Below are 25,000 nucleotides of genomic sequence, written 5' to 3' on the forward strand. Positions count from 1 at the left end.
AAACTCCATAATTTAATTGTATTGCGGTAACTTTAAATCTGATTACTGCACTTAACACAATAACGACTCTAACGCGTACAGAGAGTGTTTTAATTGTTTCAGTATTTCCCTCTCACTCATACTCCATGATTGGAAACAAAAACAATTGCTAATCCAGATTGATTCCCACAGTGGATACTGGTACCGTATAGAACCAACAACCAACTGTGCATTCACGAATGGTTACGTCAATAGCAATAATAAAAATACGACCTTTAAGCATGTGCATGGCACCGAGTACCTTGTGAAAACACACTTTTACTTAGCTCACTAAATCATAAAGATGTAATATGTGCACCATCGACCAAACTTCACAGTCATAAAGTATGATAAAAGAGGAGATGCCAGCCATGTAATTGCTCTGACTACGATATCATGGCTGTATCATTATGGGATGTTATTGATCACACGGTGACAGGGCAGGTCGATCCTATTGGCCAGAGGAAAAAAGATAAACCTCGTACCATTGGCTGCGCTCTCATTACGGTGGACAAACATGTTGTTATGTAACAAACCGTCTAACATTTCACCATGAGGAGACATTTCTCCATGTTCTATTTTTCTATTCTTTTTTTCCTGGTTACCACTGATACCATCCGTATTATGTTGATACTGCAGACACCCTCCATCCGGAATTCATTTGGAGCAGGTTGCAGTGACCCCAATATATTTTGCATCCAATACATATTGCAGTGACAGTAAAGAATCGGGGTGAGATATGAACCAGTGGGAGACAATATAAACAGTCATTTTGATGAATGTAAACTACACAGGAAATGGAATGGGTTTGGGGTACTGGACATAAATCTTGGCGGGCCTATTTATTTATTTATTTCATTCATTTCCTCACACAGGCAAAGTCGCTGCAGCAGACAGCCTTCGAGCATCTGTTCTTCTGGTAGTTTCTGCGAGTGTGGTTTTCAACCTAGCGACGGCAGCTTTGTTGCACTAGGTTGCCTCATGAAAAGGTTTGCATCTCAGCTGTGTTAACTTTGTGTGTGCGTTGCCTGTTTTGTCTGAGCTGTGTGTGTGAGTGTATGTGTGTGTGTGTGTGTGTATGTGTGTGTGTGTGTGTGTGTATGTGCGTGTGTGTGTATGCGTGTGTGCGTGTGTGTGCGTGTGTGTGAGCGTGTGTGTGTGTATGTATGCGTGTGTGTGTGTGTGTGTGTGTGTGTGAGTGTATGTGTGTGTGTATGCGTGTGTGTGTGTGTGTGTGTGTGTGTGCGCGCGTGTGTGTATGTGTGTGTGCGTGTGTGTGTGTGTGTATGCGTGTGTGCGTGTGTGTGTGCGTGTGTGTGTGTGTGTGTGTGTATAAGTCTCAGTGTATAGAAAAGGAGGTGCGTATGTGCGTATGTGTGTGTGCGTGTGCGTGTGCCCGTGTGTGTGTGTGTGTGTGCGTGTGTGTGTGTGTATGTGTGTGCGTGTGTGTGTGTGTATATAAGTCTCAGTGTATAGAAAAGGAGGTAACTACTGTGGATGTTCTCTACGCTGGCTTCCTGCTGAGCTGTACCAGCTGGGAAGTGCCCCAACAGCGCTGCTGTAAATCTCCCTTTCACAGCCCACAGAGGAGCACAGGAGGAATGGCCTGCCACGGCAGCCTCACACTGGCCTGACAGAGCCTTTGTGGCAAGCTGACCCTGACAAACGGCCCTTACTGATTACCTCAAAGAGGAAGAGACCCGGCGTTGCACTTCTAGGCTGGCCATCACGATAACAGAAGATGTTCGGCGGATGGGTTGTCAGTAAAATGACAAGATTTTTTCACGGCAACAATACAGGCAGGACAATCCTCTGATAGCATCTCATTTCTCTCCCCTACATTGTTATTGTCGTGTTATGACATGCATCAACGTTGAAAGTATGAGAGCGGGACAGAATGCTACTAACGGCACCTGGAGTGGCGGATGCTTTTGAGGCAGTCGCAGTCAGAAACAGGATTTCTGTTTTTGGCATTTGCCCTCCTGTGCCAATCGCTCATTGAACCGTACCTGCCCGTTTGGTACACTACACAGAGGTAGTGACCTAAATTAATTACACACAGTCTACAAACCGCAAAGTCCTAAGAGAGAGAGGGGGAGAAAGAGAGAGAGAGAGAGAGAGAGAGAGAGAGAGAGAGAGAGAGAGAGAGAGAGAGAGACAGACAGACAGACAGAGGCAGAGTGGGACAGGGGGGGGGGAAATGGAGAGCATACTACTGCAAATGGAAATGGGAAAAAAGATGAGAGGGAGGACAGAATCGGTGTAAAATGAGTGAGCGTGATAACAACAAGAGAAGGGCAGCCGGGAGAGGTAAAAAGAGGAGGATGGATAAAGAGAGGGTGAGAGAGAGAGAGAGAGAGAGAGAGAAGCAGGCGAGGTGTCAACTGAAGAGAGAGAGAGAGAGAGAGAGAAGCAGGCGAGGTGTCAACTGAAGAGAGAGAGAGAGAGAGTGGGAGCGGGAGCGGGAGCAGAGCCGCAGTTCTTCGCCATCACCCCCCCCCCCCCCGCCCTCCGTATCAGGATAATCAGAATAACACGTACTCTCTCCTCCCTCAATGAGACGGATGGGTTTCATTTCCCTCCTCTGAGTCGGAGCTTTCCTTTAAGAGGACAAGAGGTGCGTGTTATTGTCGGTTTGTTGACTATCAGGTCCCGTCCTATCAACCTGAGGAGACCGTTACAGCGGGCAGAAGTGCTGTCACGGGAATTCGTTGTTTGCTCGGTCAGAGGGGTCTATAGGGCTACGTGGTGGTGGCACGCCTCCTACGAATGCGGTCGGAAACAGCAGCTACACCTCTACGGGGAGTAGCTAACCTAAGTGTGATGACAGATAGGTACTCTATGGATCCCCGAGGACGTTTGAAGGCATTACAGCTAGCTCACATCACAAGCAACGACAGCAAGAAAAATAAAGTGACAATAGAATAATAAAATGATGGAGTACAGAGGGCTTAACCCAAGTCCCGAGACTCTTCAATTGAGATTTTACAGTGAAAGTGTGATGTAGTCCAGGACGAGCCTTGTGAAACCGGCCATTATACAGTAAGAACAGTCCAGTATGAACACCCCCCCCAGCCAGACTCTGATCACCCCCGATCGAGCCAGCCGGAGGAGGAGTCATACAGTCTTATTGTATGAGGGGGAGGAGTCATACAGTCTTATTGTATGAGGGGGAAGAGTCATACAGTCTTATTGTATGAGGAGGAGGAGTCGTACAGTCTTATTGTATGAGGAGGAGGAGTCATACAGTCTTATTGTATGAGGAGGAGGAGTCATACAGTCTTATTGTATGAGGAGGAGGAGTCATACAGTCTTATTGTATGAGGAGGAGGAGTCATACAGTCTTATTGTATGAGGAGGAGTCGTACAGTCTTATTGTATGAGGAGGAGGAGTCATACAGTTTTATTGTATGAGGAGGAGGAGTCATACAGTCTTATTGTATAAGGAGGAGGAGTCATACAGTCTTATTGTATGAGGAGGAGGAGTCATACAGTCTTATTGTATGAGGAGGAGGAGTCATACAGTCTTATTGTATGAGGAGGAGGAGTCATACAGTCTTATTGTATGAGGAGGAGGAGTCATACAGTTTTATTGCAGCATGAGGTGGCTAAACTCACTGTACTACAATTACAATTGGCTGTTACCTTATTCAAAGAGCATTATTCAAACACAATCAGGCAGTGTCAGACCATACACATGTCATTCTTCTGTGGCTTCACAGGCTATACCTGTGTTGGAAAGCAGACTTTCTATGTCTCTTTCTATATCATATCCCCTCCCTTCGTTTTAAATTTCTCAATCATTATAATTATGTCTTTAACAGATTGCGAACTAGTCTCATTTCATAACTGAACAGCCGAGCGACACGCAGTAAAGACTCAAAGTTAAGTGAATCAAGAGGAGATCTGGTAGAATAGCCAACCAGAGCAAGCAGCTAAACCAACCATGCAGCAGAGAGGAAACCTGACCTACAATAGCTGTTATTCAGACGCTGGCAGATATCCCATCCCAGGTATCCTCTAGGTATCTCAACAGTGCTGTGTACAGTGCACTGTATACGTCTTGCTGATAGGAGCTCTGCCCCTGAGCAGTAAAAACACTCCCCTGTGGAGGTAGGGATGCGCTCCTCAGTCCTCCGTGGCTCAGTTGGTAGAGCATGCATTAACCACAGGTTGGGGGTTCGATTCCCGCTGGGGCCCCCCCTCCCCGCATACTGTATACTGAAAGATTTATGCACTCACTGCAATGTAAGTCACTTCGGATGAAAGCATCAGCTAATACGGCATATACGATATTATTATCTCACCTCTACCCTCCTCCCCTCGAGGGGATCGCAGGGCTGGGAAGGAGGGAGAGTACGCCGCAGACAGATGGTGTGGCTAAGAGCTGTGTAATATGTTAGTGCCTACAACAGGCTGTCACGCTGACAGCACATGAAGTTTAGCCCCACTTACGGCCGGCAAAATGGAGCGTTTTTTTCTTTTTTTGGGCTCTGTGATGTCGGCGGTTCATGTATCATATTTGACTATGGGCAATCTGCAGCGCCTCAGAGGGGCGGGGCTTAACATGTGTTCGATCGTTGAAACGATTCATCAAAAAGTGGAGAGAGAGAGTGAGAGAAGACTACACATACTCAGTCTGAGTCTGGGTATTCAGTGAAACCTATTTCCTCCCTTGAACAACCATTAAAACCAAAACACAATCACTATGTCCACTTTCTTCCACCAGTGCTATTAACGACAACAACAACAACAACAACAGCCACAACAACAACAACAACAACAACAACAACAACGACATCTCATATATGACACTGTCTGGTGAAAAGTTCTGCATGTCAGCAATTCCCAGTGTATATTTCCAGTGCCTCAGAGGCGGAGCTAAACAGGTGTTCGATCGTTGAAACGATTCATCAAAAAGTGGAGAGAGAGAGAGAGAGAGAGAGAGAGAGAGAGAGAGAGAGAGAGGGAGAGAGAGAGAGAGAGAGAGAGAGAGAGAGAGAGAGAGAGAGAGAGAGAGAGAGAGAGAGAGAGAGAGAGAGAGAGCGAGAGAGAGAGAGAGAAGGTAGCGTGCCAGTGCCTCAGAGGCGGAGAGCTACACATGTGTTCGATCGTTGAAACGATTCATCAAAAAGTGGAGAGAGAGAGAGAGAGAGAGAGAGATAGAGACAGAGAGTGAGAGAGAGAGAGAGGGAGCACAAGAGAGAGAGAGAGAGAGAGAGAGAGAGAGAGAGAGAGAGAGAGAGAGAGAGAGAGAGAGAGAGAGGGAGAGCGAGAGAGAGAGAGAGAGAGAGAGAGAGAGAGAGAGCGAGAAGGTAGAGTTCTTCAAAGGGGAGATGGGAGAAGTGATGGAAGTGCCGTACCTTTTCTGAGGTGGAGTAAAAGTTTCCCTTTGTGCAGCTCCAGCGTCAGGCTGCGTTCGTGCTCTCCGTCGGCGCGTAACAACATCCCGGAGTTCTGCAGGGTTTTGAACTTCAGTGAAATTATTTCTTTGGATGTGTGACTTGGGTTTGGGCTGAACCTGTAGAGCAAGCAGCCGCTTCCGTCAAAACCTGCCACATCAGAGTCTGCAAACAACACATTGTGCACGTAAAGATTCTACAGTCGAGAGCGGTGTACACACACACACACACACACACACACACACACACACACACACACACACACACACACACACACACACAGGGCCGGTCCTAGGCATTTAGGTGCCCTAGGCGAGAGTAACCTTAACCCTAACCCTAACCTTAACCCTAGCACCCTAGCACCTAACCCTAACCCTAGTTTTCCCACATGTACCGTATTCCCACATGTACCGTAACATATATATTATTTTATTTTTTTGCCATTTGGCGCCCTCCAGGCATTTGGCGCCCTAGTCGATTGCCTAGTTCGCCTATGCCTAGGACCGGCCCTGCACACACACACACACACACACACACACAACCATCATCTCTTGCAGGGAACACATCCAAATGTACTGTACAACAACACCACAGAATGTACTGTAGGAGTGAGTGAACGAAGATCACTCAATCTCAAAACGACCCCCCATGTCCAGGAGAGAATTATTATTCGCTAAGCATTAAAGACCCACTGTGCTGGTCGAGTGATAATCAGATCAGAAGCTCATTTTCTCCAGACCTAACTGTTTCTAATGAGGCAGCCTAGTCCTTGGTCCCGTCACATAAGACCACTTCAATCACCAGATCAGCAATCACTGTCTTTTCTTTTTCGGGGGATTGTGACTGAAGAGCCTTGAGAATGTATGATGACCCTGCGCCTGAGATGGAGAATTAGTGAAGTATTACATATCTCAAAATGAGTGAGTTTCTCTCCGCTATTTGGTTTGAGGTGTACCGACGTTCAAATTAGCATATATTCTTCAACTATTTTCTGATTAATCAATGTATGACACATCCTTTGCCATCTTACAATCTGCACTTTCATAATCTGAAAAAAAAAACTGAAAAATGACATTGCCCAATTTGGGGACTTTTTAACCAGACCCTGTCACATATCTATCTGTGCATCATGTTGTCTGGCATAGTGTAGGGAGCTAACGCACACTAGCTACCAGTCAACAGTGATTCAACATAACAATGTTTTCAAATATTTGTGTCCTTATTGAATAATTTCAATTATAATAGAGGTAACAGTTAATCAATGTAAACAACAACAAAATATTGTTGTTCCATTCCCAATTACCTGAGGGAAAAAATAGAAAGAAAAACCTTCTTCTAGCACGACGACTACCAATGGCCCCAGGCCTGAGCATAGATTAGTTTTTCCTGCTATGACTGGTGGATAGATGATTCACTGACTTAGTCAAAATGTATTTATTGTAAGTTGCCAAAAATTGTAACATTTAAAAGTAAGCTACAAACAAGACTATACATACTCAGTCTGGGAATTCAGTGAAACCTATTTCCTCCCTTGAACAAACATTAAAAACACATATCAAAACACAATCACTGTATCCACTTTCTTCCACAGGGCTATTAACGACAATGACAACAACAACAACAACAACAGCCACAACAACAACAACAACAACAACAACGACATCTGATATATGACACGGTCTGGTGAAAAGTTCTGCATGTCGGCAATTCTCGTAGTCGTAAAATGACAAAAACCTTCTTTAAAAAAAAAGAAAACGTTTTTTCATATTACGAAAGTTTAAGTGTTGAAGAGCCCACTCAAAATAACAAACATCAGGATCACTAAATGTTGATGTTTTAGGACATGTTCAAAAGCAAGGACTGTGTGATCATCATATTTGTTCATTAATCATAAATCATTCCTCTACATGCTGGACTGATTGTAAACAAGCAATCCAAGAATTAACAAGCAATCCAAACGACTGGTACGTTATATGACTGTGAGATGAAGAGGGGGAGACTAAGACAAGACAAGCCCCTGTGTGTAGAGTAATAGATACTGTATGTCATAACATGGATTATGAAAAACAGAATTAATGCAGAATCAATACATTGAATGTCACGCACACTATACGTCTTGCTATAAAAACAGAACACATTGTAGGATTAGTTTTCAAGGTTTCTGTTCTATACTCTGGCCTTGAAATGGCCAGCCTCCATTACTACGGTGTCACCTTAACAACGGAGGCTACGCATACAAGCTTAGTGGGTCTATAATATCCTGCATGTTTTCCAAAGCCTTGTCTCACAGTGGAAATCTATATGGCTAATCCTCCTGACAGTACTGTACTAGGGCCGGCGGTAGCCTAGAGGTTAGAGAGGCCATCGGAAGATCCCAGAGGTGGGTAAATGTCTTCCAACACTAAGCCTGTACGTCCCCAAGATGAGATGGGTGAGGGGCGGCATGTAGCCTAGATAGGGTGGCAGGTAGCCTAGAGCAGTGGTTCTCAAACCTCTCCTCGGGGACCACCAGCCGTTCCACATATTTGATCTGTGCATAATCATAATTGCTTTGCACTTTATTTAGTTGAATCAGGTGTGCTGGTGGTGGAACAGATCAAATATGTGGAACGGCTGGTGGTCCCCGAGGAGAGGTTTGAGAAACACTGGCCTAGAGGTTAGAGTGGCCGGCTAGCAGTCAGAAGATCGCTGGTTAAATCACCGCCTCAGGAGGGAGCTGCATGTGAGCTGGTGACTGGAGAGTTCCTGGCATCATATCTAAGGTGCCTACCACTTCCTGTGTGCCCTTGAGCAAGGCACTTAAATCGCTAATCGCTCCAGGGGCGCTGACTTTGGCTGACACTGCGCCTAGAGCAAAAATTTAATTTCGTTTCGTACTCTGTGCAATGACAAAAAAAAAAGGCTGAGGCTAGTGTACTTACTGTAGGGGCACCCGTAGGTCTCCAGCCTCAGGCCGATCCTGCCACTGGGGTTCCAGTCCAGAGGGATCAGCCTAAGGAAGCGGGCGAACACTGGCTGTTGCAGCTTGTACTGCACCACACTGTCTGCATTGCTGTTGCCGGTGGCCTGCAACACAGGAGGAACCACAGCGTACAGTGGGGTATTCATATTCATTCATTCATTGGCATAATTTCCTTTGATTCTGCAGTAGTAGGCTATTATTAGTACAGTAGCTTTCCCTATTGAAGATCAAACATTCAAATCAAATCAAACTTTATTTATATATATAGCGCCTTTTGTGCGAAAATGCAATACATGGTGCTTTTAACAGTCAAATGACAATACGGCGATGATACAATTACATGACACAAATAGAGCAGATCGCGTGGTGGCGGTGGATAAAGTGGGTTTTGGCGACGAGTAATTTGTCGAGATAGATAATACAAAAATGTAATACCGAGGCTCCTTCTCGTGTTTGCTAGCAAAATGGTTATCCTGTGGATAATGAGGCTTGTTAACCTGGCTGATCCTCACCTGTGGCTAATATGACAAATTCATATTTCGGAGTATTATGTCTACTGATCCCCTCCTGCAGGCTCAGAACTGCAAATAATAGGATTGCTCCCTGACACTGCTCCCTGCCAGCCTCCATTTCCTCATTACATCCTTCCTTTTAAGAGTTGACATGTCGACTAATTGCGGTTCACACTCCAAAAGTAAGGGTGAGTTACCTCATTAACTCCTAAATTCCTCTAAAAGTATTTATTTGGAGATAGGAGTGAGTGAGTTTCCTTCCTACATGCTGGGTGGGAGGACCTTGTATTGGTTTGGGAGATGCGGTGGTTATGCAATGATGGTGTGTGGCCATGGATCACTAAACACGAGACTTATTCAGGCTCCATCCTGAGCCTCTCTTGTACGGCCCTATTTCCCCAATCGCCTGCCTGTTCTAAAGGAAATCGATGGAGCCCTCTTCGACACAGGCCAAAAATGCGAAGTAAGCAACAGCGCTCTAAGCGTAGCATTAGAGGCGAAAAGAAAAAATAGATATATGGAAAAAAAGAGCTATGTGATCCTGTCAGTTTTTGTTGAAACCCTGGAGTTGTCGTCACCGTGGAGTGAAATTTACTTTCCTAGCATTGCATGATTCTGGAGCCTCCACAGAGTGCCTTTGAAGGGATCAGCCTTCTTGTGAAGTGGAGCATTAAGCCGAACAAATTGCACTGTTTCCTGCTGTGGAGAAGCTCACGAACGGCATCTCATTTGCTTCTGGAGCGTTCTTTGAAATATGCCCGGAGTCAAGGTGCAAATCCCTCCCAAATCGGCCCATGACAAGCCTTCGCTCACGGGGAAGAGCGACGACACTCAATCCCCTCTACTAACACCCTCTCTAAGCTCTGGAGGAACAAAACCCACCATGAGTTGTGACTTGACTGCCTCACACTCCACTGCTGTCGACAGCATGCTTTAGGAGACGCGTAAAGCCGGGATGAGTAACATAAGGAATTTAGAAACACTCTGGAACATTCACTGGATTACCGGTCTCACCGCTTTGTGCTGAATATGTTATGAGCATATATAACATGTTAGAATATCTTACTCTGAGGTGATGACTATGAGGGAAATAATACAGTGCATCACTTCATTGACTACACACATCTATTCGACTACAATCGACATAACTGTGTCTATTTTTCTTCTTTTAAATAAAATAACATAAAGCAACACGGACTGGGATCACCTTTTACTAGCCTGACGTTGTGCCAGTACTTCCGTCAGACAGAGCTAAACGGAGGTTCCTGCCGTGTCTTCATTCATTATTGATTGAGAGTGAAAAGGCGCATATGAGTACGAGCTGTAGAGGGTTTAGGGGGCCAACTCACCCCGACGCTGTCTTCCTGCCGGTACTGTTTCCAGTTGCGGCCCGTGTCGCTGAACATGAGCAGGTAAGCCGTGACCCAGTCGGAGCTGCCGTAGCGCCCCTGCGTGGCCACCGCCGTGACCTCGGTCCGCTGGCCCAGATCGATCTCTAACCACTGGTACTTATTAGACTCCAGAGGAGACCAGCCCCCAGCACCTTCAGGAGATAAACACACACACAAACACAGTGAGCAGTTAGCCTTGGCGTGGACATGATAGGATTTATTGAAATAACATTTTTTGAAAAATCTTTTCTTTTTTATTCTCTCTAAGTTGAGGAACAAAACTTTGGAGATGAAAGTGTGTGTGTGTTGTTGTTGTTGTTGTTGTTGTTTCCGACTGACCCTGAGGGTAGCGAATTTAGAAATACAATATGGCCTTGGACATGTTCTGTATTAACCTGGTTGAGACCAGGATTTCCTTGCTCGGAAAGCCTGGGGAAAGCCTTTGATTTCTTGAAAGTAGCTCCAAAAAGGTAGAACAAAAACTTTTGCAAAGTTAGTTTGGTAGCAGTGTCATGACCGGCAGAATCACTGTCAGGACAGTGGGCTCCACAGAGGGCCCAGTTACCTCCAGGCTGAACAGCCTTTGAAAGGTCTGAGGAGGATCCATGCTGCTAACTGCAGCACATCTCGGAACACAAAGACACCCTTGAAGAGGGCCCAAGAGTGGAGGGTATACCAGATGTCTGTTCACTTGAAGAGCAGCAGTTTTGCACAAGAGGAAAAAAACGTCGATCTTGGGTTCAATCTTCGATCAAACAAATTTGACAGCCTCTTCCGTGATTGTCGAACTGAAACCGCATTGGTTCAAGTCGACACAACCTAACGCCCCTAGAGAATCACAGGACTCTCAGTAGAAAAGATAAGGTAAGCTGTAGCTTCCTACATTTACATTACGTACGTTACATTTTTGGCATTTAGCAGACACCTTTATCCAAAGCGACTTACAACAAATACATTTGTAATAAGTGAACCATCTATCCATCTGTCATCATAAGAAAATAAAATCTATGCTAGGACCAGTCATAATGCTAGAAGAAGGAAGAATTACTTTGGTTTATTTATTTATTTTATTTTTTATTCATTTATTTACACTAGAGAAACTGTGCAGGGTGGTAGTGGGGATGAGGAGGTCTTTAGGAGGGACAGTCAAGATGTAGCCTGAAGAGATGGGTCTTCAATCTACGGTTGAAGTTAGGCTATGAAAACGCTCCCTGGTCGCAATCGCAGCTCGCACTCTCTTTCTCTGACAACAGTGTTAACAATGAAAACCAGCCTGTCCAAGTTAAACAAGCACTTCTCTGGATTTCCCTAACAATATCCTGGTTTGCTTGTCTCATATCAGAGCAAAGTCTCATTTCTGATTTAGCCTTTGATACGATAACCTCTAGGTTCTTATCGTTCTAAAATGTCCATTAGCACTTTTATTTTGGTCTCTACTGCCCCCTGGAGGTTGAATGGTATGCGCCTGAGCGACTGGGCAACAGGGTTCACACCTGTACCTGTGCAGAGACTCAACTGGTATTCAGTTTGCCTACTCCCTAAAACACCTTTGGTTGGAGTGAGAATCTCACGTCCGTCACCGTTGCGAACATCAGCTCTTATTTCCAAAACTCCAAGTTTCATGGCTGCCTCTTTGCCTAGGAGTGGTTCTCCATTTCCTTTAACCACAATGCACTCTGCTCGTTCAGTGAGAGCTGGCCACTGGCATAAACACTCTATGCGGTTGTTTAGGGCCCCAACTGCTAGAGGGGGCCACACTTCTGTCGTCGATTTAGTGCAAGCTACCACCCGTCAATCAACACCGCCTCACGTGTGTGTGTGTGTGTGTGGGGGGTGCCTCTTATTTAGTGCCACCAAAGTCATAGGGCCGGGCCTGTGTTCAGTTTTCTCACTGATTGTGATGTCACACCTGAATGCACTCTTAACTGAGAATGGTTTTGACAAGAAGACCAAGAGTGCAGTTTTAAGTAGTGTCCAAGTGTGGAATTATATTTAGTAGTTGCGATATTCTGGGTCTGGGGCAGTTCTTATGCGCTCTGAGTGTGTGTGCACTGCTTCGTAATGCGTCTATATCACAAAATGTACATTTGATAAGTGAGTAAGCTAGCTAAGTAAGTAATCTAGCTAACTATGAGTGGAAACAAATGATATTCATCACTACTTTGGCTGATGTGATGTGGGTTAACTAGCCAACTCCCTAACATCAGCGGAGCGAGCGAAAAGTACCAAGTGAGAAACTACTCACTGTGATTGGTTAACTTGTTCCATGTGAAAACGTCTTGAGTCAGACATACGTAACCCTTTGGTGCGGGACCAGGGAATGTTCAGGCTTCTGTTCACACATAAGCCTACCCGGTATATTCCATGGTGGAATCATACATGGGTATTGCCTGAGCGAATTTCTCTGGTCAGTCGCGTTCACCCATACCCCGTACCAGGGAAATTCCATGGAATATACTGGGAAGGCTCATGTGTGAAAGGGGTTTTTGTCTTCGGGACATAATGGAGCCTATTATGCACTTCTTAACTTGCCGTCTTAAGTGTTAATTAAGACGCACCGCCAGGTTAAGACCTACCGCCACCCTTATTATGCGCTTCATACGCGCTACTGCTATTATGCAGGTGTCGATAGGCGCCCACACATAAGACGTAAAACTCCCGTGCATATATTGCTCATTGTGGGAGTGTTCATATGTTAATGAAGTGCACTAGGCGCCCCTGCTATTATGCGATCTGACTTTGCTCCTATCGCTAAGAAGTGGTTTGAAAAGTTCTTAAGTTTAGACTTCATGCACGTTTTGAAACACGAGCGCGCCTCCGCGGTTTGCGCATGCATGTGTGGGCACACATGAACACGCACGTGGCTCCACGGCAAGACGTCAATTACGGTCACAGTATAAATGCTTTATTTCAGAAGGGAGAGGCAGAGAAGCGCGCTGACCTCCTTCTTAGGACTTCCATAATAGCATAGCGCTAATGACTCAACGCAGCCGGTTCTTAAAGGGAATGGCACCTGGCACGCTGATTGGGTTGATTGAGAAGACGCCCAAAACACACCCATGACTAATTTCTTTGCTTAGCGCCGGCTTTTAGGCGCCCACTGCAGCACGCATAATAGCAAAGTGGCCTTGACCATGCCTCCACGTCTTAAGTTTAGATCTACCGCCTCGTCTTATTGATAAAGTGCATAATAGGGCCCATTGAGTGATGCTTCATGTGTTCTGACTTCAGTCTGTCAGGTATATTCTCATCTTTCGACACATTACTTGTTCCACCTGAATCAACTAACATATTGAGTTTTACCACCCCCCAACCCACATTAAAAAACTAAGTCTCTCTGAGACATGTTACTGTCCAAAATAACAAATACAAAGTAATTTCATTCCTCCTCAACAATGGGCCAGATTCGAACCCATCCCGACATGGGCATAATGTGCACTGTAGACCACAGTGCTAGACCACAGGACCACCTCAGGCCACACAGAGGTTGTTTCTTTGAGTCCGTTGTGTGACACACTTTGGAACTTTGACCAGACATACCATTGTGGTATGTCTGGTCACATGCAGAGCATTTTCTATGACCACATCTGTGACAGTGTATTTCGATATTTCCCTCCCTTTTCACAGTTTCTGTCTGCACATTCAAAGAGGTAGCTGACATCTGTTCCTCTATTCGTTTGCACCGAGGGGCTATTTGTAATGTGTGGGCAATTGTTAGCGCGTCACTGGACTCCAGTCAGACATAGTCTCATGTACATCTGACAAGAATAGCATCTCTGATGTGACTGTCTGTCTGTGGTCAAGACTACTGTCTCTAGCAGCCGACCTCTGTCGAGTCGAGTGGTGAATTGTTGTACACTCTCCCTGTTTTTTTTATTTTATTATTATTAGATTAGATTCAACCTTTTTGTCATTGCACAGAGTACAACAAACTTTATTTTTCGCTCTAGGCACAGGGTCGGCCATCGTCAGCGCCCCTGGAGCAATTAGGGGTTAAGTGCCTTGCTCAAGGGCACAACAGCAGTGCTAGGCACATATGATGCCAGCGACTCTCCAGTCACCAGCATCATCTGTGTGACCTTGGAAGAAGAAAACAAAGGGACAGGTTTAGCTCCCACCGTGCTATGTCATTTGTTATATCTGGTACAGCAAGATGCAAAAGCAGAGCTCTCCTCCTCTGTCGAGTTGCAGCGTCATCGATGATAAGATCTTTGCCATCAGCCAACAATCTCTTCTAACGATGTTAGTCACCTTGTCCATCCTGCATCTCCAACGGAGAGACATGCAGAGTTCTGTATCCTAGTTTTGTCCATTGTAAACCTTGCTAAACTTCAACTGATTTAGTTGAAACACTTGTATGCTTGTCGTGTTTCCAAAGTTGTGTCTAGACGTTTGAAGTTAATCAATACGAATAACAGCTCACACAGCATGCAGAAATTCAGCATTCCAAACCGGCAAATTGATTGGCAAATAAAACATGTTTTTTGGTCGTTGACGTCACACACCACCAAGGGGTATTCAAATGTGTTAAACCCAAATCCAGTATGATAACCATGAATTGATAATTAGACAAAAAGGAACATAGAGCTATTGTATTTTTGTCTTATTCCAGGACAACAGCACAGAGACGGTTGGGGCACACAGCTCTGCAGTCCGTGACATTGTGGAGAGGAGAGGATGTGCTCAGCTGAAGAGAAGAGAGACATCAGAGGTGATGGAATGAGGCTGTGTAGAATGGAGACACCGTGAGCCTGGGACAGGATGAGAGGTGTGCTGATAGCTGTGTTGGGAGGGGTCGGGGGGGGGGGGGGGGATGAAAGTGCTGAGTCAGGCCAAAGCCGCCGCCTCACAGACCACACGCCAGATGGACGGAGCGAGGAATATAGATGGGGGAGGCGCCCGCTGCCCAGAAACCAGCACACACACACACACACACATACACACACACACACACACACACATACACACACACACACAAACTCACACACACACACACACACACCTGTACACCCGCATGCACACATACACACACACACACACACACACACACACAGACACTCAGACAGTCCACTCACACCAACAGAAAATACTCGAAAGACAATAGTGTTTATACAGACGCACAGAGCTGTTCAAGTACTCACATAAATACACCAGGGTTAAAGACCACTTGACATTTGGAGCCAAGATGATTCTCCAAAGCTGGCACAAGTAGCCTATTACATAACACTTAAACCACCCAATAAACCATACATAAACATTTCATACTGAGCTAGGGTTGCATCCCTTATCTACACTGCTGTTGCGGGAAAGTGATGAGTTTGCCTTCATTCATATTCATTTCACACCGCTCTCCTTTACTGTTTCGTTTACACACTCACACTGAAGCAACAACAAGCCCGCATTGGCATTTAGGACAGAAGCAAAAGGCCAAGCTTAATAAGTACTTCGGCAGCAGACATGGCCATTGACACAGCCATGGGAGAGAGCAACACATTGACCTTTGTTCATTACAGGGATAAAAGAGAGCAGGAAAAAACAAGACACTGAGAATACACAATACCCCAATGCAACAACCGCCCAACAACAGGAGAAAAGATGTGGCGAGGGTGAGTAATGTCGCCCAAAAGGACATCGTTCTAGACTGCCACGGGCGACTTTCCTCAAACAAAAGTGCATGAATTTATGATGCTTCATTTTGTAATCAAAGTGTTGTGTGATAAAACACTTGGCACTCTTGGTGGTGAGTGTTCCGGAATCCTTTGGCAGTTCGTGAGCTTAGAATTCTAAGGTTCTATCTCCGTTTAGGGTAGTTCAGAGATATTGAGCGTCAAAGTTTTTACATTCCATTATGTTCTGTGAGATGGAACCTTTGTGTTTTATTAATTACTAACTCAAAAATGTCAACATTTTAAAAATAACACCACACAGGCATTAATAAACGCCTAATGGATCAGATTATGTAAAAAACTCAATTTTGACAAAAATTGAGATAGAACCTTGTAATTCTAACGTCACGAGTTGGTGGGTTGAAGGTGCTATATGGGTATATAATGGATATTAACATTTCAACATAGTTTCTTTAAGTTGAAATATTGCCTCTAAGGATGTGTATAATGGTTAGAAAAGCCAGCCGTATAACTAAAAATAACCTCATGGCTTCCTTGCCTTCCTCCCACTCTGCTGTCACTTCAAATCAAGGAGATCTCCCTGCTTCCCCTCACTCTCGGGCTGTAATAGACAAGGCTAGTTCCCCAACTGTGCAGGGGCAATTAGGGTTAATGAAGGGTCAGGGACGGGGCCATTACACCCCTGCTGTGCTCCCCCATCACATGATCACATTATCATACACCATGCAATGTAATGCAATGTATGTTGCATTGGATACAAGCGTCAACTAAATGGCACATACTGTATGTGACACAGTCTGATCATCTGGTCTGCATGTCGGTCTGCAACCAATCAAAATGTTCAGACTTTTATTTTGAAACACGGAACTACGTTTCTAACGCTGTTGAGAATCACAACACAAACTCGCTAGTGAAGCCGAAATACTGCAGCGCAATGGATTCGGTGAGTAATCCCCACTGCTACTACCTAGTTAACTATAACACAATATAACACTAACTAAAACAATCTGTGTTAGCTGACTAGCGACGTGTCATTGATTTTCAACAACACGGAAATGTATTCCCATCTTTCAAGAAAAGTCAGATCATTACATCAGATCCTGACATGAGGACCAAAGCATTAGAATGTGTCACATATTAAACCATCAGGAGTGACAACTCTCACTGTGCATCCACAGACGTAATGGCATATCTATAGTCGACCACAGAGCAAATCTAACAAACACTATCCCCTAATATGGTTCAGAAAAATGCACAAAAAAATTCCCTTCAGAAATCAGTGGAAATTCGGCCATCAACAATGACCAATCGAAGCTCCCTTTTCTAAATAATTTAAATGACGCCTCTTGTCTTTGTCGAAATAATATACGTGTTGAGGATTAGTGATGTTGACAAGCCCAACCGGGAGGATAAAACCCAGTCAAGCGCTCGCTCCCTCACTCACTGTTTTGAGAACTATATGGGGCCTGTGAGCTCAATCTGCCCTCTCTGCGCTGCACCCTCTTTTAGTCTTTTAAAGGGGAGGAGAAAAGAGTGCCTGACACCACGTTGGCGAGCCAAACCGTTTTCCTGTGAAGAACAGATGTGTGTCTAATGAACGGACGATTTTCCTCATCAATAATTTACTGTTTTTCCACCTGCCAGCGACGGAGGGAGGGAGGGAGGGAGGGAGGGAGGGAGGGGGGGGCAGTTTGGGCACAGAGCCTTGGGTGACATAAATCACCAATAATGGACATGCGAATAACATGGCAGGTAGTCTGAGAGTGTAACGCTGGCCTGGGTGGCCAAGCCTAATGGCAGTATAATTAGACCAATGCAGCGCTGATAGGATTTCCAAGCTGGCATCTGGTGAAGCTGACGGTTTATGTACATGTTCACCACCACAGACAGAAGTAGCACAGGAAGAGGGGGAACGAACGGCGGAGCGGGAATGAATAATTAGATCAATATGTGATTAGCTGGCAGCCCTTAGAGTTCGTTTCAATAAATGGGTCTTTACTTAAAGTTTAATTTCACTTTAGAATCTAATTTGGTCTTTTTCAGAAACTGATTACTTAGCCAAAATGCAATTTCAAAAGCCTATTTCAATATAATTATAGTCACTTTAATGTACAACTGTCAGTATCACACGCTGAAAAAAGAAACCATTGAAATGTTAAATACTGCAATTAACATTTGGCAAGGTGATAGACTGAAGTCGTCTGAATGGCTTCATTGCAATCAAAATGGGACTGAAGACAGAGAAATCAGAATTAGAATTATACACACATTTCAGAATTTATTTGGGGGGGGCAAAGATAATGTGTGAGAGATGGGGTGAAAGAGATGGTGAAAGAGAGAGAGAAACAGAGAGAGAGAGAGAGAGAGAGAGAGAGAGAGAGAGAGAGAGAGAGAGAGAGAGACATGGGGGGAGGGGGGGTGGACATAGGAAGAGACTCTGCCAGCTGGCTTTTAAAAGAGCATTTCAGATGAGATCAATGCCCTATCATGGCCTTTTTAACCACACCTTGTATTTAGACACATCTCTCAGTACCGCTGAGACCAGACTCCCCATGTCCTCTTAAAAGGGAACAACCCATAATTGTCTTCCGCCAAATTCCCTGTCTTCCTCCCCATCAGCCCTATTCAGTTTCTCTACTATTAATAAAATAAAATAAAATAAAAATGATATGACTGCCAATGGCCCCTGGCCTGAGCAGAGATTACTTTTCTTGTGATGACTGATGGATAGATGATTCACTTACTTAGACAAATGTATTGGTTGTAAGTCGATTTGGATAAAAGCGTCTGCTAAATGCTGTAAAAGTCAATGTAATGTAAAGCTTTAATTTGATTATTAATTTGATTATTGTTACTTTATCTCCTTGTCACTTGTGGTATGTTATTCTGAACTATGATCTGAGCATTTCCACACAAAATGTCAAGGTGTTACCTATCAAATGGAATCCTGCTTTAGCATCTGATCATATTTCTAATGTTATAAGCAGTTTAGTTTAGTTTAGTTTTTTATGTGGAAGTTAGTCAAATAGGGCATTCATCTTAAACATTTTTAAGAACCTACACTACGTATTCAAAACATGGTTGTAACACAGAGATTGTTCTGTTCTTTGACAGATCTGGTCCTGACTGGATCTCAATAGGTCTTCTATGTCTCCACACTTCATATCAGATGTCGTGATAAAATAGATAATCTAGATCATTATATAATCTAAATGTTATTATCATGTTTTGATAAGATCTGTAATCCTATTCCTACTAACAGAGTTTTAAAGTTACTACCAGCTATCAGTGAATGAACTATTTCAGTCATACACCAGTCCAGTTAGTTGTTAGTTGTCTACTGTAATTGCAATAAAATAACATTCTCACCCAAAGAGCCTAGTGAGAGATTTAACACCAGTGCCGTGTGAAATACTGTAGTGTCATTGAAAGCAACATTGTTCATTTGGTAAGTAAATTGACTCTCTCTGTGAGAGAGGCACAGATCCTCAGAGAAACACTACAAGATGCTGAGTGTTAACATGTGCGGGCAAAAATGTAAATGAGATTTATTAATTTATTCATTGATTTCTGCTTGGGATTGAGTCGACTTTGCCCCATGATATAAGGAAGCAATCTGAGACACTGGAGTTTCATCATGAAATTGCATTTGAAGAATACATTATCCAACAGGCACTCTGTTCTCCCCGGTGCTGCAATGTTAGATTCAGCTTTGTTGACACAATCGAGTGTGTGACCTTGCTCAAAGATGACATATAAGGCAGCATTTTTCAGCAGCTGGCTGAGTGGAAAAGAGCAGATTAGGCTACATACAGTGCTTCACCAATTATGTAAGTGGATAATTGCATAGTAATGTTGTTTAATCGTTGTGTTCCCGTATTGACAAAATAGAGACTGTTCCCGGTTTTGTTGCTCAGTGGAAATAATACCGTATGCAATTGCAGAACAATTACGTATCTACAATGTATCATGTAAATAATACAGCATGTTACTATTATACCAACTACAATGTTACTCCACATGTACAGATCAACTTCATGCGTTACCAATAAAGATCGATTGACTTACAATTAATCAGTGAACTTACATCAACCCCATGAGCAAAAACAAGACAATGGTCACATGAGTGACCTGGAGACTGTGATCAGAGGAAGTTAATCAATGTTCTTGTGTAAGGTGCAGCCCCTCCTGTCTAAGATTATGTAAGGCCATATGAGGAGGGGGGTCTCCATGAAATTGTATAAATACTGAGGTCTGAGCCATGTTTGGCTTTGTCTTGCAATAAAGGTCTATGGGGAAACCAACAGGTCCGGTCTTTGCTATTTTTTATTTATTTTTTTAATAAATATTTTAATAAAGTTTTCCACGACATACTCCACTGATATCTGGCTTGTATAGTATTGATCCCTTGATCAAAACGAGGTGGGCAAATTGACTGAGAAATCAAGCTGCCTATTGGACCAGAATGCATTGCTTCCGGCTCCCACCACGAAAGACAGCAAGGAAAACAGCACTTGGCCGGCTTAGTCTCCTCCGGTCTCCCAGTTTGAGAAAATCATTGTCAGAGATCCTCTTATGTGGCCCAATAAAATCCATCCTTTCATGCCTGGATAAACCACAAAGCCATCCATTTTAAAACATTCAAACAAAGACCCACCATGATAGCATTTTCCCAGAGTAAGCACTAAACAGAAGCCTTATTTCAGCATCCAAGCTCCCCCCCCCCCCCCTCCTGAATTTTGAGTGTGGGGGGCGGATCACGATTCAGATTTATTCCAATGGTGAGTGGAGGCGACCTTGCAGCAGGGCCTGTGATGTAGTATTCCAATATCCCTGGTGAACCAGCTGGACGTCTGCGGGGATGAGCTAGCCGCAGAAAGCGCCGCTCATCTCTCTGCCGCCCTGCTCCCCCTGCTTCAAACCTTAGTCGCTAGCGAGGGACCTGAATCCTTCTCTATTGCTCAGACCAGGCTTTGATGTTCTCTATGTAACCATCCTGTGGGGAGAAAAGCCTCTCTCTCTCTCTCTCTCTCTCTCTCTCTCTCTCTCTCTCTCTCTCTCTCTCTCTCTCTCTCTCTCTCTCTCTCTCTCTCACAACGAGTAGAGGAACACCGCAGCCCACTGTGCATGGACATAATCCAGACTCAACAGAGCCACTGAGGAGATCCTGCCTCAATGCTCGGTCCATATCGGGCTCTTTTTTCTCAACAGACTTACTTTAACAACACCCTGTATTGTCATCATCATCAGTCATACGGTACATACATTAATAATCTCATATACAGTAGCCTATAGTCCATTTAATAATTCGTTTTTTTCAGAATTGAAATTATGGTGGTATAAACAATCCCATAGTTCAGCTTAATAACCCCAAAAACCCACCAGGGGAGGCTGGTGGAGGTGGAACACCAGGGGAGGCTGGTGGAATCCAGTAGTATGCAGTAGTTATAATACTGTGAATATGATGTTTGTAGTGTGTGTGGGGCTGGTTAGGGGGTGGCAGACTTTTGTATTCTTCCAGTGCATTTCTCCAGGAGCCTGATTGCTTGGGGAAAATGTTTGTCTGGCTGTTTGTCATGCTCTGGGTTTCTGTCCCGAGGCTTCGGTACCGTTTCCCCGACGGCAATAGCTCGAACAGTTTCTGATTGGGGTGGTTGGGGTCCCTAATAATCCTGAGGGCCTTTCTGACACGCTGGTCCTTGTAGGTGTCGTGTATGGAGGGAAGCTCACATATGCTGATCTTCTCAGCTGACCACACTACAGCTTTGCAGTGCTTTTCGGTTTTGGGCAGTGCAGTTCCCGCACCGGGCGTGCTGTGGCAAAGGCGTCGTCTGTCGATTTATTTTCCCGGAAGGCAAATTGGTGAGGGTCCAGGGTAGATGGCAGCATTCTGCAGATCAGGACCTTGATGATCTTTTCTAAGTATTTGGTCACTATGGGGGTGAGAGCAACAGGGCTCCAGTCGTTTAGGCATGTTACCTTACCCTATTTCGGTACTGGGGTGATGGCAGATGACTTGAAGCAGGAGGGCACTATGCCCTTGGATAGGGAGAGGTTGAATATGGTAGTGAAGACACCAGCCAGCTGTCATGGGCACACTTTATGCACCTGGCCTGGAGGTAGACCACCAGGGGAGGCTGGTGGAGGTAGACCCCCAGGAGAGGCTGGTGGAGGTAGAACACCAGGGGAGGCTGGTAGAGGTAGAACACCTGGGGAGGCTGGGGGAGGTAGAACACCAGGGGAGGCTGGTGGAGGTAGAACACCAGGGGAGGCTGGTGGAGGTAGAACACCAGGGGAGGCTGGTGGAGGTAGAACACCAGGGGGAGGCTGGTAGAGGTAGAACACCAGGGGAGGCTGGTGGAGGCAGAAATGCTTGTAAAGCACGGAATGGAATGAGGAATGGTATCAAACACACGTATCAAACACACATGTTTGATACCATTCCTCATTCCATTCCATGCATTCCAAAGACCATCCTCAGAGAGGCTACTCACCATCTCTCCTGTTGACTTTGGCGAAGCCGGGTCCGTGGCTGTTGGATAACTGGGATGAGCTTCTGAAGGATGACTGGGGCAGGCCTGACACCAGAGGATCATCACAGCTCTCTGTCGACCCAAACGAGAAGCAGAAAACAGGATTATGACGCAGAACACAGTAGGGGGGTTAGCTTCAAACTCTTGGTGACACATCTAAGAACAACTTCGAAGGAAGCTAATTTGAAGCCATATGTCTTTCATCACACCACAGAGACCGACCAATTATCAGCAGTGTTTACCGGCGTACAAGGTACCAAGTACACAAAGTTCAAAGTGCTTTCACAGGATGTCATCGTCATGCTCCATTAACTGTAGAAACCAATGGAGTGTTAAACAACCACTATGTTCCAACACTTTCCGATGCTGAGTGTTCTGAGTGTTCCGACGCTGAGTGTTCTAGGCTATATGTTGTTTATCAAAATAGACCAAAACAGCACCTCAGAATGAGGTATAGATTCAAAAGGTAATGGCAACAGCAAATGTCAAGAGAAACAGACAGCATTGATCTGGTACCAAAACACAAGAACAAGTTATGTGTACAGGCTTACACTCAAACAGTGTGTTCCTCTAACTTTGGAAAACTCTCATTAAGGAAGGATCACAGCCAGTGTTTGGGAAGCTACTCTGATTTTAGTTTTAGGTAGACTATCAATTACTTTACAAGGAAATTAGTTCAACTACACTAAAGCTACCCTTGAAGCTCAGTGTTTCCTCTATATGCATTTATTGGTGGCGGGCCGCCACGAATGAATTTCCTCCGCCACAAATTGATTCAGTCCCCCCCCCCCCAAAAAAAAATCCACCTCTGAACATTTTTGCTGATTAAAATATATCTGATCCTAGATCAGCGCTATAATGGATGTTGACTATAAGTGCACCTAAATCCACGCCCATCTCTCTCTAACCGCTGATCCAAAATCAGATTAATGACATTAAACATTCAGTTGACGACGTGACACAAGGGCTACTCCTGATGTGAACCGGCATGAGAACCGTGCAGACTCAACCATCCCTGCTGAAAAACTGTCGCAAATTGAAGAACTCGCGCAAGTTTGAAACACTGGGAAACGTTCGCCAAGTTGGACATACTTTTCCTGTTGTGTTTGAGACGGAGCCAAGACTGCTCGTTTGGAAGGACATTGGATGCGTGAGTAACGTAAACCTTCAGAGCTGATGGATGGAAACCGGTATCACAAGTTTATATTCTGTATATTCATTATTATTTTTTTGCCATCCTACCTCTAGTTTTGGTTGAAATTAGATCGTTGTTTTGAGCGCGAGTGCGCGTTTCATGCGCGTGCGCGTTTCATGCGTGTGCACGCGCGCGGATAGGGCTCTCCGCCACAAATGTAACATTTCCTGGAGGAAACACTGAAGCTACACTCACCGAACACTTTATTAGGAACACCTGTACCATGTACCTGTACCACAGGTGGTGTAATGGTGTGGGGAATGTTTTCTTGGCACACTTTGGGTCCGTTAATATCAATCATCGCTTGAATGCCACAGCCTATTTGGGTATTGTTGCTGACCTTGTGCTAATGCAATGTGCTTCCAGCATGATAATGCACCATGTCACAGCTTTTTGGGTCATTTTGGTCATTTGCGTGACTTGAGAATTGCCGACATGCGGACCTTTTCACCAGACCGTGTCACAAATGTAGTGACAGTAGCTTACTACACCACTACCATGGCAACAAAACAAATGGTTTACAGGTAAACACGACTAGGATTCGAATTTAGTTGAACTACCTGCAAAATGCAGTTAACCTGATAGTTGAACTACATGTGGTGGTACTATCTGACTGAGATATAGATACATAGATGGGATGAGTGGAAGAAAATTATTCACTACCGTAGCCTCAATGTGCCCTATGTGAACATGCTTTCTAGCTCTAATGATGTCAGATTCGATAAACGCATCAAGTCCTGTCTGTCGGACAGAACACTCTCATTAATAAAACAAGCTGGTATTCGTGTAGCAGGATCCCGGCACCCTGAGGAGACCCCTTCATGCTCCATACACTTTTATGTTTATGAGTCTTATGGCCCGAGGTTTAGATTGCAATAAAACACACAGAAACACACACTCAGACACACTCAGACACGCTCAGACACACACACACACACACACACACACACACACACACACACAAACACTCAGACACCGAAACACACACTCAGTCACACACACTCAGACACACACACACACACACACACAGACACTCAGACACAGAAATAAACACTCAGTCACATACACACACACACACATACACTCAGACACACATGCACACACACACACCCACTCAGAGACACATACACACAAATATGCACACACACTCAGACCCAGACACACAAACATGCACAAACACATTGAAGCGAGTAAGCAAGTCATACAAATGATGATATACAGTAAAACAGAAATACTGCAAATCGTTAGGTTATTAAATGGCCTGGAAGTGCGCTGGAAGTGTATGTGAATCAAAACAACGCATACTCAAAAGTTTATGCATGTGCACCAAACTGTCCTTGAGAAAAACTCTACAGCCTGA

The 25,000-nt window shown here is 44.7% G+C and overlaps 2 protein-coding genes across 2 annotated transcripts in view; both read right to left on the reverse strand.

The window, feature by feature from the left end:
• srp19 (signal recognition particle 19) overlaps positions 1-25,000 on the reverse strand; it is a 329,264-nt gene that overhangs the window by 128,901 nt on the left and 175,363 nt on the right. The gene's annotated exons all lie outside the window — the stretch shown is intronic.
• cntnap3 (contactin associated protein family member 3) overlaps positions 1-25,000 on the reverse strand; it is a gene marked incomplete at both ends in the record, with an annotated part of 90,322 nt that overhangs the window by 46,706 nt on the left and 18,616 nt on the right. Inside the window, 4 exons of the mRNA XM_080530085.1 lie at positions 5,382-5,585; positions 8,342-8,486; positions 10,244-10,437; positions 22,407-22,517. Of these exons, the coding sequence (XP_080386211.1) occupies positions 5,382-5,585; positions 8,342-8,486; positions 10,244-10,437; positions 22,407-22,517 (654 nt within the window). The remainder of the gene's footprint in view (positions 1-5,381; positions 5,586-8,341; positions 8,487-10,243; positions 10,438-22,406; positions 22,518-25,000) is intronic.

Source organism: Nansenia antarctica (assembly GCF_963989245.1).
Source record: "Nansenia antarctica genome assembly, chromosome: 4".
NCBI lineage: Eukaryota > Metazoa > Chordata > Actinopteri > Argentiniformes > Microstomatidae > Nansenia > Nansenia antarctica.